We start from the raw sequence: 12,579 nt of genomic DNA, 5'->3' as shown, positions 1-12,579 counted from the left end.
ACTATAAATTGCAGATCAAACTCTGTAGTGGAAGAAGGAACTTTTTGGTGCCTTCAGCGCTGGGTACCGGAGGTGTCACAGACAGCCCTCCCCGCGGGCAAGGCTGGTGTCAGCACTGAGCCCTCGGGACTGTGAGCGAGGCTGCACGGAATCCCGGGAGGTTACTGCACCAGCACCGATATGGACCTCAAGCTCTTAAAAAAATACGTAATTCAGTTTACCAACACCAACGACAACAACAACAACAACAACAACAAAATTAAAAAATCACGCACTGAGGGTGTTCAAAATGATTTTGAGAAATGGGGAAATAGTTGAAAATTGGTGTGTGAAATTCATTAGCGTTCCAAAGTCAGGTGTAGAAAGGAAACCAGTAGAATTCCTAATGGAATCCTCGCTACCGGGTGCCCTCATAAGGTAACTGCACCAGGGATGGCTTTGGTGCCTCTGGCCCTGCCAGGGAGGAGCAGGCACTGCCACTCCCCTCTGTCTGTGCCCAGGCCCGTGCCATGAACAGCATTGCAACGGCTCCTGCCCAGTGGGCCGTGTGCCTGGGCCGGGCCCCGGCACGTTGACACCCCACGGGGCAGGACACGGGCCTGCAGGGCACCGGCCTGCGTGGCACCTGCTGTCCCTCGCTCCCGGCCGCGCACCGTTGTGACTTTTCTCTGTGGCATTATCGCCGGCGGTGGTGCTTCCTGGCACCCGCTTGCCTGCCGGGCCCCACAGCGGCCGTGCGCCACGACACCTCCGGGCCGGGCCGGGCCGCAGGAAAGGGCCCAATACCGGCCCCGTTGATCTCTGCCACCACCTCGAAGCAGGAGCCGTCCGGGTGGGCTCGGAGTGGCCGCCCGGTCTCGGCCGCGCTCTGTCAGGCCCAGAGGCGGTGGCGCCGCGCGGTGCATTGTGGGCAGGGCGAGCCGCCGCGCCGCCATTTTGTCTCTGTCACTTTAGGCGGCGCGATCGGTTTGGGAGGAGAGGCGGCGGCGGCGGACCCGGTGTTTGGCGAGGGGGGAAATCTGTCAGGAGGACACAATGATATCGGCCGCTCAGCTCCTAGATGAGCTTATGGGCCGGGACAGAAACCTGGCCCCGGATGAGAAGCGCAGCAATGTGCGGTGGGACCATGAGAGCGTGAGTGAAGCGGAGCCGCCTCTCCCCTCCCTCCTTCCCATCCCCCTGGCAGGGCCCGGGTTTTGTTGTAGCGACATGGACCACGGGTGCTGGCCTACAGCTTCTCCCGGCCCAGGGACTGCATCGGGGCCCGGGATGAAGGGTTCCCGGGATGGGGCTGGGGCGTGGTGCGGGCCGGGCCCTTTCTGTGGAGGCTGCGGGCCTCCTGCATGGCGGCGGCGGGGCGGGCTAGGCCGGGGCCGTTGCGCGGGAACCTCGCGGAGCCTTGAGACGAGGAGGAGGAACCAAGTGGCCGGGAGGGAGGAGAATCCCGCCATAGCAAGGTTGTTGACTGGGCTGCTGGGAGAAGAGAGGCCTTGTGTTTGGGTTTGGGCGCAAGGAGGAGAGGAGGTGTTCTCCAGGAGTGCCAATAAACGGGGTTAAGGGAGGTCTGACAGGCCAGGTGGTGGCTGAGAGCTCCCGCGACAGAATTCTGCTCTTCTGGCTTGCACTAAGGGAGGTGAGACAGATGTTCGTAGTTCTGAAGACAAATGTCTCTAGATTGCTTCCCGAGTGGCGTTGGAGAAAGAAACAGGAGGGAACAGACATACTGACTTAGCTGTCTGGAGGCTGTAGCACGGGGAAGAATCACAAGACTCTTGAAACTGAGGATTTTGCTGAGAAAACCCCGATTCCTTCCATCCTTGCTCAGGCAGAGAAGTTCCACAGCTCCTGATGGGGAGCTAATGTAAACAGTACTGTTATTTAGCAGTATTTAGAGGGTTGGTTTTTTTTTAATGTGGTGATTCATTTACTTTCTGCAATAAATAGCTCCAACAGAACTTCTAGGTTATTAATTTTCTTACGATTATTTTGGAGTGGGTTTCTCTCCAAGTAAGGTTGAGTGTTAATGAGTGACTTGTAGTGACACCGATCATAGTCAGAAGTTATTTCACAAAAAATCCATGGTAGTTACAAAGTTCCTGTAACAGCACCTTTGGGAGAAGTGAATGCTGCTGAAATACTTTTTCCCTCGTTCATGACCTTTTTTTTTTTTTTTTTTAGGTTATGGTATATGTCCAAAGAGAGTGTCACAGTTACAATAGTTTAGTACTTGTGTGATTGGAGCTTCTGTGGTTTAAGCTGCATAAAACATTTCACTCCTGCTCCCCTTAGCATTTTCTTGGAATGCTGAACTGGGAGGAGGAAGAACCACACACCTCTGGCTGCTCTAAGCTGCATCTTCAGCACTGTGGTGGGAACTGCAGGCTTTCAGTTGAGAGCATTGCTCATAGCATGTCTGCTGCCTGTAAACTTTGAACTCATCTATATGAAGCAATTGTCTAGGCCTTGGTGTGTAAGCCACAACCTAACGGGCTTTATTCTCAGCTTGTTCACTAGAAGTTCTCTACCTGAAGAAATTCACTTGCGTGATTGTTTTCTACAACTATACTGATACTTCTCAATCAGTAAATAATTTCTTGAAGAAAAGGAAGGTGTTCATACAGAAGTATTAATGCTACAGAGCTGCCTTTGTGTAGGAAAGGCCTGAACTGGTTCACAGGCTCTGGAAGAGCTGGCTGTGCTTGCTGTCATATTACCCATCTTTAGTGCTTCCCAGGTCCAAGAGGCTGAAGGATTCATGCACTGGAGATGAAGAAATGGAGAGTTCCAGGTGTCTCTGTCTGTTGTAAGCCTTACTGAAATGTGAGAGGCTGAGGGCTTGGAGGAATAAGCCGTGGCCAGTGCTGCTGCAGTAGTTGGGCAGTAAGGTTCCTTTCTGTTACTCCACCTTGGTGGTGGACTCTTCAGAATCGTTCGGCAAACAGCAATCAGAAGTGCTTGCTACCTGCCAGGGCATCCATGCCACACTTCTTGTTGCTGTGCTGCTGCACATGTGCCTTCTGACTTGTGCTGCAGTGCTGAGCCAGGGCTGAGTAATGCCATTTGAGGCATATCATTTAGGGCCTTCCATGCCTCTGTGAGCTTTAGCCAGTTCTTGGTCCTTTCTGTCCTTATTCATCATTAATTAAGATTGACCATGAGTGCAGTTGACTGACATCTCCAGCCTGTCAAGACAGATGTTCATGGGGTGAAGCTAAGCCAGAGCAATACCTTTAAAGATCCTGCAAGGTTGTCTCAAGTCATGTGTTTCTGTTGAAGAGTTTCATGGAATAGGTGTGAGAGGGGGAGAAGATTGCTGCAGACAGGGTAGCCTGAACCACTTGAACCTCAGTGATTCTCTGCAGGCTGCTGCTTAGGAGAGAATGTCAAGTAACTGAACAGATACTAAAGCATCCAGAGCTGGTGAGGAGAAAATTTCTACAGCTCTTCAGTGTGTGTGTAGTTTTTGGTGTTGCTGGAGGCTTATTTATGACACAATTAATGCCATGTGTGACTCATGTTTTAGCTGCGTATTTTGGTGTTGCTTACTACAGGTTTTGACTGTAACTGTCAGCCACAAGAGGAGGCTTTTCCTATCAGGGCTGCTTCATTAAATAATTTTAATTATTTCTGCTGTTGGGTTGTTGGTTGGTTGGCTGGTTGGGTGTTAAGGTTTTTGGGTTTGTTCATCACAGTTCTGCCTTCAAGAACTTTTGCTTTGCTCCTTTTGTTGCTACATGTTTCACAACTGTAACAGGCCAGTTTGCACAATTTTTCACAGCATTATGTGGTCAGACCATTACTGTTGTGCTCCCTGTGTCTTAAATCGTCTAAGCCACCGTTGAAGCATTTTTTAGAAAGTGTATTTTCACTGTCCCGGGTGCTGGGATGTGAAGATGAGGAAACAGAGGAGAAAGAGAACATAGATTGTTGATCAGAACATAGACTGTTGATCAGTGCAGGAGTTCGTGCCAGAACTACTCCACTGAAACAACTTGATGTTTGAACAAGGGATATTGCAGCTTCCAGAGAAGGCATGAGGTTCTGAAACCAGATTTTGTCCTCCCTGCTTCTGAGGGGGAAAAAAGAAATTGTGATTCTGTGTGGTATCTTCTTAACTGTTTCTGCTAAATTGCATCAGAGGGGTGCTAGAGTGTCCTAACCTGGATCAAAGGAGAAGTATCCAAACATGATAATAAAAGAGATTAGGGCTGATGCTGACAGCTTCTGCTCTCCAAGCCAGGAGCACTGAAGAATGAAGGCTGGAGCTGTTGTAGAGCAGCTCAGAGGAACATGCTTCTGTGTGTCTGTAGTTGGAGGTGTTCATGGTTGAGGAATTCCACTGTAACTTTTTCCCTAGTCCAACCTGATCGGTTCCTTGCTACAGGGCAGTCACAAATGGATGGCACTTGGCTTCATCTAAAACATTTAGCAGTGCAGTGGAAAGGGGATGCTTGCAGCTGGGATGCACCTGGTAGCACTCGCTGCTACAAGTAACTAGAGCTGCCACAGTTCGCAATGTACAAGGGGATTTTTACTTTGTATCTTAGAAAGTAGAAACAATCACCTAAAAATGCTAATTCAGGAAGCAAAAAATAATGTCTGTCTCTTCTCTCTCAGGTTTGTAAATACTACCTTTGTGGCTTTTGCCCAGCTGAATTATTTACAAACACTCGTTCTGATTTAGGTAAGTCTGGAAGCGTTGTCCTTTTATTCACTTGCATGTCATTACAAATGAACTTTTGTTTGCAAACTAGGCTTTTATTGCCTCGGGGGGCTGCCAAAACACTTTGAAAACAAGCCTTTTTAAAAATTGTTTTTGAAGGATTGACAGTAATGTAGTGCTTTAACTACAATATTTATTCCAGATCTTATGATTTTTTTTTTCCTTACAGTGTAAGCTGAATTACTGTGTGTGGGGTGGTTTTATCCTCCTGGAGTGCTGGCTTCTAGTTTGGTCTATTCTGCCTGGTCAGCATTTTAGCTTGGTGTTGTGTGAGCTTTGCTGCAGGGTCTCATTTGTTGTGATAGTTCCACCAGATGGCATCTCTAAATTACCAGTGGCTTTTGACTGATGGTGTGAGGACAGCTGATTTGGAGAGCATACCTGGGAAAGCAGGCTTCTGGCCTTGGCCAGGACTTCCCAATCCATCCAAGAGCTTGGTGGGGTGGGAAAGTGGACAAAAGCAGGACTGCCCTCATGAGCTTGGGCCATGTACCTCCTCATTTTAGTCTGAAGATCAGTGTTTTAAGAAGCCAGTTTATTACAAAAAATAGGGGAGCTTAGAAGGTGCTTCATGAAATGACCCCTTTCTATGTAATTTTTCCTTTTAAATTTTTTTAAGGCCCCAGATGTTTAAGGTAGTATTTTGTTTGTGCAGTTTTGCCAATGTAGAACTTTATCTGGGAATTCTGTTTTATTCTAAGACTCTACATGTTATTCAGACTCTTTGTTTGGATTTATAATTACTTAGCCATATTGACATTCATTTTCTTTGATGTGTCTTTCAAACTGCAATCAAAAGAAGCAGAAGAGCAGGCATGCAAGTGCCTGGGAAGTGTTTGCAGCTCCATTCTGTTGTGGTGCACAGGGAAATGCTGATGGAATGTGAATGCAGCATTCAAGAATGAAAGATTAAACTTTTTGTTTGGTCTTTTTAGGTCCTTGTGAAAAAATTCATGATGAAAATCTCCGTAAACAGTAAGTGTGCTGGGTGCTGTGTCCATGCAATAGTGTCTGCTGTGACTGAAACCTCTTTAAAGCAGTCCACCATTGGCTGCTTTTTGATTTACCTAAACGTTCATTGAAATGTGTAAGATTCCCTTGCCTTGAGCAAGACTTGGGCACGTGGCAGATGTTGTTGCTTCTTTTTCATACATTAGGGGTTGACATGAGATTTCATTTCTGAAATACTTTGGCAGGTACGAGAAGAGCTCTCGCTTTATGAAGGTGGGCTACGAGAGAGACTTCTTGCGCTACTTGCAAAGCTTGCTGGCAGAGGTGGAGCGCAGGATCAGAAGAGGCCATGCTCGCTTGGCACTCTCACAGAATCAGCAGTCTTCAGGGGTGAGTCTGGAGAAGGCACTGAGGCAATTTTTCTTCTAGGTAGTGTCTTTGTGTTCTCTTCACCTTGTCTCTCAGGTAAAATACATTGTTTGCCAGAGGATTCCCATTAGATAAGTCTCTTCATCAGTTAGCCAGCAGATGCACCTAGCCCTGATGGATAAGCCAAGTGCTCCACAGGCAGCAAGTCACTCAGCTCTCCCTGTCTGCTGCCACCTGTTCTTTGCCTGGGAGGACTGATCCTCTCATGTGTTGTTCTTGTCCTCTTGACCTCAGTTTACCTTTTCTGCCTTAGTTGCATCTCTCCACTAGTGAGCTGTGTCATGCTGCTATTCCAGGAGCAGGGAAGTGCTGGGTCCTTCAGCAACTGCTGGAGCTCAATCCCTGTCAGTTGCCACACTGGGGCTGTAGCCTCTGCCTGGCCCATCACTGCCGTTGGCAGGCAATGGTGGAGTCAGGGAACTTTGAGCAAGATGGGTTTCTGTGCCACTTTTCTCTGCTCTGAACTGCATGCCAGATAGCTCTTAGTGAAAGGCTTAAACTGGCTGGGAAAAAAATTTTACCTCTTTTTTTTTTTTTTTTTTTTCTCTTTTCTCTCTTCCATTTTACTTGTCCCTTGATGGATTTGGAGCAATGAGTGTGGCCTGTGACCTAAGAGTTTTATGACTGCTGGGGTAGCCTTCCCCCTTTGTCCTCCCCAGTTAATTGCTCTATGCCAAGTTCAGTTGCTTTGGAAGGATCTGTGCTCAGTATCTAGTCAGAAGAGCTTGCTGGCTGTGGGGCAGAGCAACAGCTGGAGGGGAGGCAAGTGTCAGGCTGCTCTGGCAGTTTCCAGAGAGGACACTGCTGACAAGTGCAGTTTGGCTGAAGTGAGATTTGTTTTGGTTTGTGCTCAGAAGTTGAATTTCAGAGCACGTGGAACTTCTAATTTGTACTTAAGTGTCTACAAAGACAGGCAATGGCTGCCTGCCAGTTGCACAGTTCAAATCCAGCACTTTGGGCTCAGATGTCTTGCCTTTCGTGGACCAGAGCTTTGAATGTTGCTGTTGATTTAGGAGGAATTAGTGTGACTACAACTTGCTTCACTCAGCAGCAGAGTGAGCTGTGGACTATTAAGGGTAGGCCCTCAATGGGAGAAGAGGCAGGAGAAGGTTATTCCTGAATGTAACAAGCCATACATTTGTGTATTTTAAAGCTGTTTGAACTAAACCCCAACCCTTTGTTTGACAGGGAGCGGGACCTACTGGTAAAAATGAAGAGAAGATTCAGGTGTTAACTGACAAAATTGATGTGCTTCTACAACAGGTGAGCTGCTTTTACCCCTGCAATACACAGCTCTTGCTTTTGGTGCTTGCTTTGTTACAGCTGAATTCTTTTTATTGTTCTTTAGATTGAAGAACTAGGTTCAGAAGGGAAGGTGGAAGAGGCACAAGGAATGATGAAACTTGTTGAACAGTTAAAGGAAGAGAGAGAACTGCTGAGGTCTACAACTTCAGTAAGTGATGTGTTTGGAGTGCTGTTAGGCCTGATTCCAAATGTGGTTCTTAATGACCCTGTCCACATCCTGAGGGCAGGCATGTGCTGTGCAGGATTTATTGGACAATAACAGGACATCTAGTCCAGTGTGTTATCAGCCTGCTGCCTTCAGAGTGGGCTTCTTGCACACAAATCATGCAGCTGTTCACTCAGCAGTGCTGGAAGTGAGCTTGCATCCAGTTTGAATTCTGAGGTGAGCTGTGCCACTCAGCCTCCATGGTGTCCTTTTACTGAATCACCAACCTGCCCCTCACAGGAAGCCCCAGTGTGGGGCTGTGACTAGAGACTGAGTGCCAGAGGTGCTGTGCTCCTGTCAACAAAGAGGAGCTTATGTTTAAAGGTTGTGTTTTGGTGCTAGTAACGTACTGCATCTGTGATTGCTGTTACAGCTCTGAGGAGGGGCTGAGTGTTGCAGGCAGCAGGCTTTGTGCCCATGCTGTGGTCTGAGGGCACTGCCCAGCAACCATCACCTGGCTTTGTGCTGCAGTTCTCATGGCTGTTGACACAGGGAATTCATTTCATCACCATCCTTTTAAACAGAAGCCTACCATTCCTTTTCGTATTTCTGCATGGGGTATTCCAGCTTTCCATTCTTTAAGAAACATCCCATGGCTGGTCTGCAGCTTCAGACATTTTAGCTGATGCCAAAGAAATTGTCTGAAAAGGGATTTTTATTTTCCTGAATTCTGAGATTGCAAGGAGGCTGCAGATATGGCTGTACAAATTAACCCTTTGCAGTGAGGAATAAGAGTTGTTTGTTGTTTCCCAGTTGACTCTTTCCTTGTAGCTTATGTGGAGTGAGTATGTGCAGCCTGGTGTTGCCCTGCTTGGCCTGGCAGGGGCAGTGCTCTGAAGAGAAGCTTGCAGATGTGATTGCCAGCTCCCACTGCTGCCTAGGATTTGACAGCAAGAGTAAAGTTTGAAACTTCTTTGCTGGCTTCTGGCTAAAACTTTTCTCTTGCTTTACAAAGTGTTTTTCTTTTGCAGACAATTGAGAGCTTTGCAGCCCAGGAGAAGCAGATGGAAGTTTGTGAAGTTTGTGGAGCCTTTTTAATTGTGGGAGATGCACAGTCGAGGGTAGATGACCACTTGATGGGAAAGCAGCACATGGGTTATGCCAAAATAAAAGCTACTGTAGAAGATTTAAAAGTAAGCATCTCCTTCAATTACTGAACTTCAGGAAATTGCTTAGAGGCGTCCTCTGGTAAATAAAAGGCTGTCCAAGGACTTCCTTAAGTGGGTGAGATACTTCTCAGCTGACCTATAGCAATCCCATGGACTCACACTGCACATTCAGCTCCCACTGGTGCTGGTGTTCTCTGTGCAGTTACAGCAGTGAACAGCAAAGGTGTGTGCAGGGAGGAGTGATTGGTGGCCTCTGCAAAGCTGCAGAGTGCGTCTGTTCTTGTGGGAACAGGAAAGGAAAGGAAGCTCTGCAATACAAAGCATTTGTGTTTTGAGGAGTTTGGGAGGTGTTTGGCAAAATCCAACCCCAAGGTCCCTTTAAAAGCTTAAGATCTGCACCCTCAGAGCACACAAGCTAAGTGACAGGGAGTGGTTCCTCTCAGAATCTTCATTTCTGTGACCTTTTATTTGAAGGAGAAGTTACGAAAAAGAACAGAAGAGCCTGACCGTGATGAGAGGTTAAAAAAAGAGAAACAAGAGCGGGAAGAGAGAGAGAAAGAGAGGGAGCGGGAAAGGGAGGAGCGGGAGAGGAAGAGACGGCGTGAGGAGGAGGAGAAGGAAAAGGAGAGGGCTCGTGACAGAGAGAGGCGCAAAAGGAGCCGCTCCCGGAGCAGGCACTCGAGCAGGACCTCTGACAGACGGTGCAGCCGCTCCCGAGAGCACAAGCGCTCGAGAAGCAGAGACAGAAGGCGCAGCAGGTACCTGTGTGTCTGTGTCTGAGCACCTTTGTCTGGACAGTTTGTGTCCGCAGATGCTTGGTGTGCTGGGAGGGGTTGCTGCGGTACTGCTGTTGCAGGTGACAGCAGCTGACCCTGGCCTTTTGCCATCTGTGCTGCCTGTGCAGGAGTCGCGACCGCAGGAGAAGCAGAAGCCACGACAGGTCAGAAAGGAAGCACAGGTCTCGCAGCAGGGACAGGAGGCGATCGAAAAGCCGGGACCGGAAATCCTACAAGCACAGAAGCAAAAGCAGAGAGAGGGAGCAAGACAGGAAGTCAAAAGAAAAAGGTATGTGTGTGAAGACTGAGATCATAGCAAGTTCTGAAACTAGGCTTTCCCTGAAGACTCAAAAAGTCTTTCAGTGAGCAGCTGAGGTGGTTGGTGTCAGGCCAGCTGTGGCTCTGAGTTGCCTTTGCTGCTAAGCAGTTTGAAGCATTTTGTCTGTTCCAGTCACTGCTACTGCACCTGTGCACACCAGGGCCCACCTCTTACCTGCTACAGCAGTTATTAAAAGCTTGCTGCTCTTGCTGCAAATTAAGGGTGCAAGGATTTTGCTGTAATTTAAGACTCGTTTACTTCAGACAAATGTGAGCCTGTAGTCAGATTTTCATGAGTGACTCCCTTCTGTCCCTCCTGTCAGCAGATACTTCTGTAGTTACCCTTTGGTGCATGTGTTGTGGGGGAATGGTAGCTGTTTCTCACCTGTACTGCCTATTGCTTCTCTACACTATCCTGTTTCCTTTATTTTGCCTTAACAGTGCTTTTAGGTTTGGGGGGAGGGTTGGTTGGTTGGAATTTTTGTTGTTTGGGGTTTTTTTTAGTCAATGAATGTGGTCCAAGAGAAATTTTGCAGATTTTCTGTAATGCTCTAAATTACAATTTCATGCCCTCTCCCTAATCTCTTGGTCTTTTCCACCATGCCCCCTTGTTCTGTTTTTATCTTGTCTCTGGTTTGGGTTTGGTTTGGTTTGGTGTTTTAAGAGGTGAGATTGGCTTTGTCAGTGTTCAGGTGAGTCTCACAGGACGGCTGTGCTAGTCCTTGGCAGCTTTTATAGCAATACAGACCATGTGCAGCAGCGTTGATGGTGACTCACTGCTTCATCAGAGGCTGCTGTTCTGAAACCGTGCCTCTAGATAGGATGCAAAAGAGCTGAGAGGAACCACTACAGATTCCTGCTCTGAAGAGAGGCTACTTCACTGGTACTGCTGAATTTCTCCCTCCCTCCCAAAGTCTTCTGAAGCTTGAGGAGGAGGGCAGTAGTAACTGCTGCTGGCTCTGGGGTGCTGACAGATGTCCACCCTGACACAGCCATGCTGCTCCACTACCAGAGCTGCCTGTCAGCAGTGAATCAAAACAGTCCCTTGTGTTTCTGAGGTACTTTAGAGGCTGTCTGGAATGAGAGGTGCTGTGTGCATGTTCCCAGTGGCATAGGCCCGTTTGTCCTACCCCTACTTTTCCATCTCCATCCAGTGGATAAGTTCCCAGAATGTTGCTCATGTTTCCTGTCTTTCTCATCAAGTTTCTTGGACCCTTTTAGCTTCTCTGGTTTACACTGTGGTGCATCTTCAATCCTGCTTTTCCTCTCACTTTGCTTTGCCTTCTGTCAGCAAGTGAGTTTAGCTGCTTGCCCTGGCAGAAGAACTGCTGGGTAGAGTTTAAACTCAGGTGCAGTGCTCTAGACTATAGCTGTCCATTTGCTACTTTTCTTCCTACTTGATACTATGCTGGTTTTGCCTACTTTATCAACAGCTTTCTGGCACTTAGTCCATAATGTCCTACTCTGTAATCTGTGTATCTATGCATATAAATAACTTCCTATTTATTCCAATTTGGTCTGGTTTGGAGCTTAATAGCTTTTCAATTCTTTCCTTAATCCTTCCATAAATAGAGGAGCTGGTGAACTTTCTTCAGCGTCTGAGTATTTTTAGTTCTAACTTTACTGATTTCCTGGCTGGCTGTTTTATTTGCTGCTTGCTACCATCTTCCTCTAGAGATGAGAATTGTCAGGTGATGTTATGAGCTGTGATGAAAATTCCACTTGGGAAAATTGACTCCTTTTTTGACTACTTAATCGTTACATTTGTAGAAACACAGCCAAGCCTTAGAGCAGGACTGACAGTAAAGAAGTTTGTGGTTTTTCCCTTTGTTGAGAATATCTTTAACTAAAAAAAGCCAGAAAAGGAGAAAAGCAGAGCAGTAGTATTGAGTTTGTGATGCAGCTGTAAGCAGCATTGCACCCTCCTGTCTGCAATGTGGCACTAGGTAGTTCAGGAGAAGCTGTAGATGGTGGTGTGGCTGCCTGCCTGCTGTACTTGCTGCACAAAAATTAGTCACGTAGAGAAGAAGACTCAGAACATGTACTGCTCGTTGGGGTGCTGGCTCCAGAGCCAGAAGTCTGCATCCACCCCTGCTCTGCAGCTACAGCAACAAGCAGCAGAGGCCTGGCTGTGACTGCTCAGAGTGCAGTGCCTGTCAGCTCAGAACTCAAACTGCCTTCTGAACCTTACTGGGAGGCAGGGCATAGTGCCTCAAGCCTTGCCTGCTCCTACACACTGAGTTAGTGCCCTGCTTTTTGCTCACTAGGACATGGGGGTGTACAGAGACCTTTGAGAGTGTAGGAAAGAAGTCCGTGGAAACATGGAGACACTTGATGTCTGACTTGGGTTTCAGAAGCAGGCTGCTGAGGGAGCCATGAGCCATGAAATCAGCTGAGCATTAGCATAACAGAACCCAGCAGAACACACCCAGCTGTTCGGAAAGCTGACTTCAGAGTAGCTGCAATAAATAGGTATGGGTGATTTGAGAAGTAAAACTTCTGTGCTGCAAGTGCCTTCATTTTGGGAATGTGCCTGCAGATCCTTTAATGTGGCTCTTTTTGCCTTCCTTAATCTGGACCCGTATAGACATAATCACATCTGTGGTTGTGTTCTCATGTCAGCAATTAGACCTCAGCAAATGCTGTCAGAACACCCAAGCCCTCAATGGTGCTGGATACTATGTCTGATCTTGCACCCTTTGAACAGTAAAATCATTCCTGGTCTCTTGGTAAGAGTTGTCAACACCTAGGCCTCGGCTGCAG

At 47.6% G+C, this 12,579-nt stretch overlaps 1 protein-coding gene across 3 annotated transcripts in view; it reads left to right on the top strand.

Moving 5' to 3' along the window:
* Positions 1–954: 954 nt before the first annotated feature.
* Positions 955–12,579, top strand: part of LUC7L3 (LUC7 like 3 pre-mRNA splicing factor) — a 15,232-nt gene continuing 3,607 nt past the window's right edge. For all 3 annotated transcript variants that reach the window (XM_054393925.1, XM_054393924.1, XM_054393923.1), the window contains exons 1-9: positions 955–1,134; positions 4,618–4,684; positions 5,659–5,698; positions 5,920–6,064; positions 7,292–7,366; positions 7,452–7,556; positions 8,585–8,746; positions 9,197–9,480; positions 9,627–9,787. In XM_054393925.1, the coding sequence (XP_054249900.1) occupies positions 1,036–1,134; positions 4,618–4,684; positions 5,659–5,698; positions 5,920–6,064; positions 7,292–7,366; positions 7,452–7,556; positions 8,585–8,746; positions 9,197–9,480; positions 9,627–9,787 (1,138 nt within the window). In that variant the 5' untranslated portion in view covers positions 955–1,035. The remainder of the gene's footprint in view (positions 1,135–4,617; positions 4,685–5,658; positions 5,699–5,919; positions 6,065–7,291; positions 7,367–7,451; positions 7,557–8,584; positions 8,747–9,196; positions 9,481–9,626; positions 9,788–12,579) is intronic.

Source organism: Indicator indicator, chromosome 29 (genome assembly GCF_027791375.1).
Source record: "Indicator indicator isolate 239-I01 chromosome 29, UM_Iind_1.1, whole genome shotgun sequence".
In the NCBI taxonomy this organism is placed as follows: Eukaryota; Metazoa; Chordata; class Aves; order Piciformes; family Indicatoridae; genus Indicator; species Indicator indicator.
This window is presented reverse-complemented; position numbering and strand designations above follow the sequence as displayed.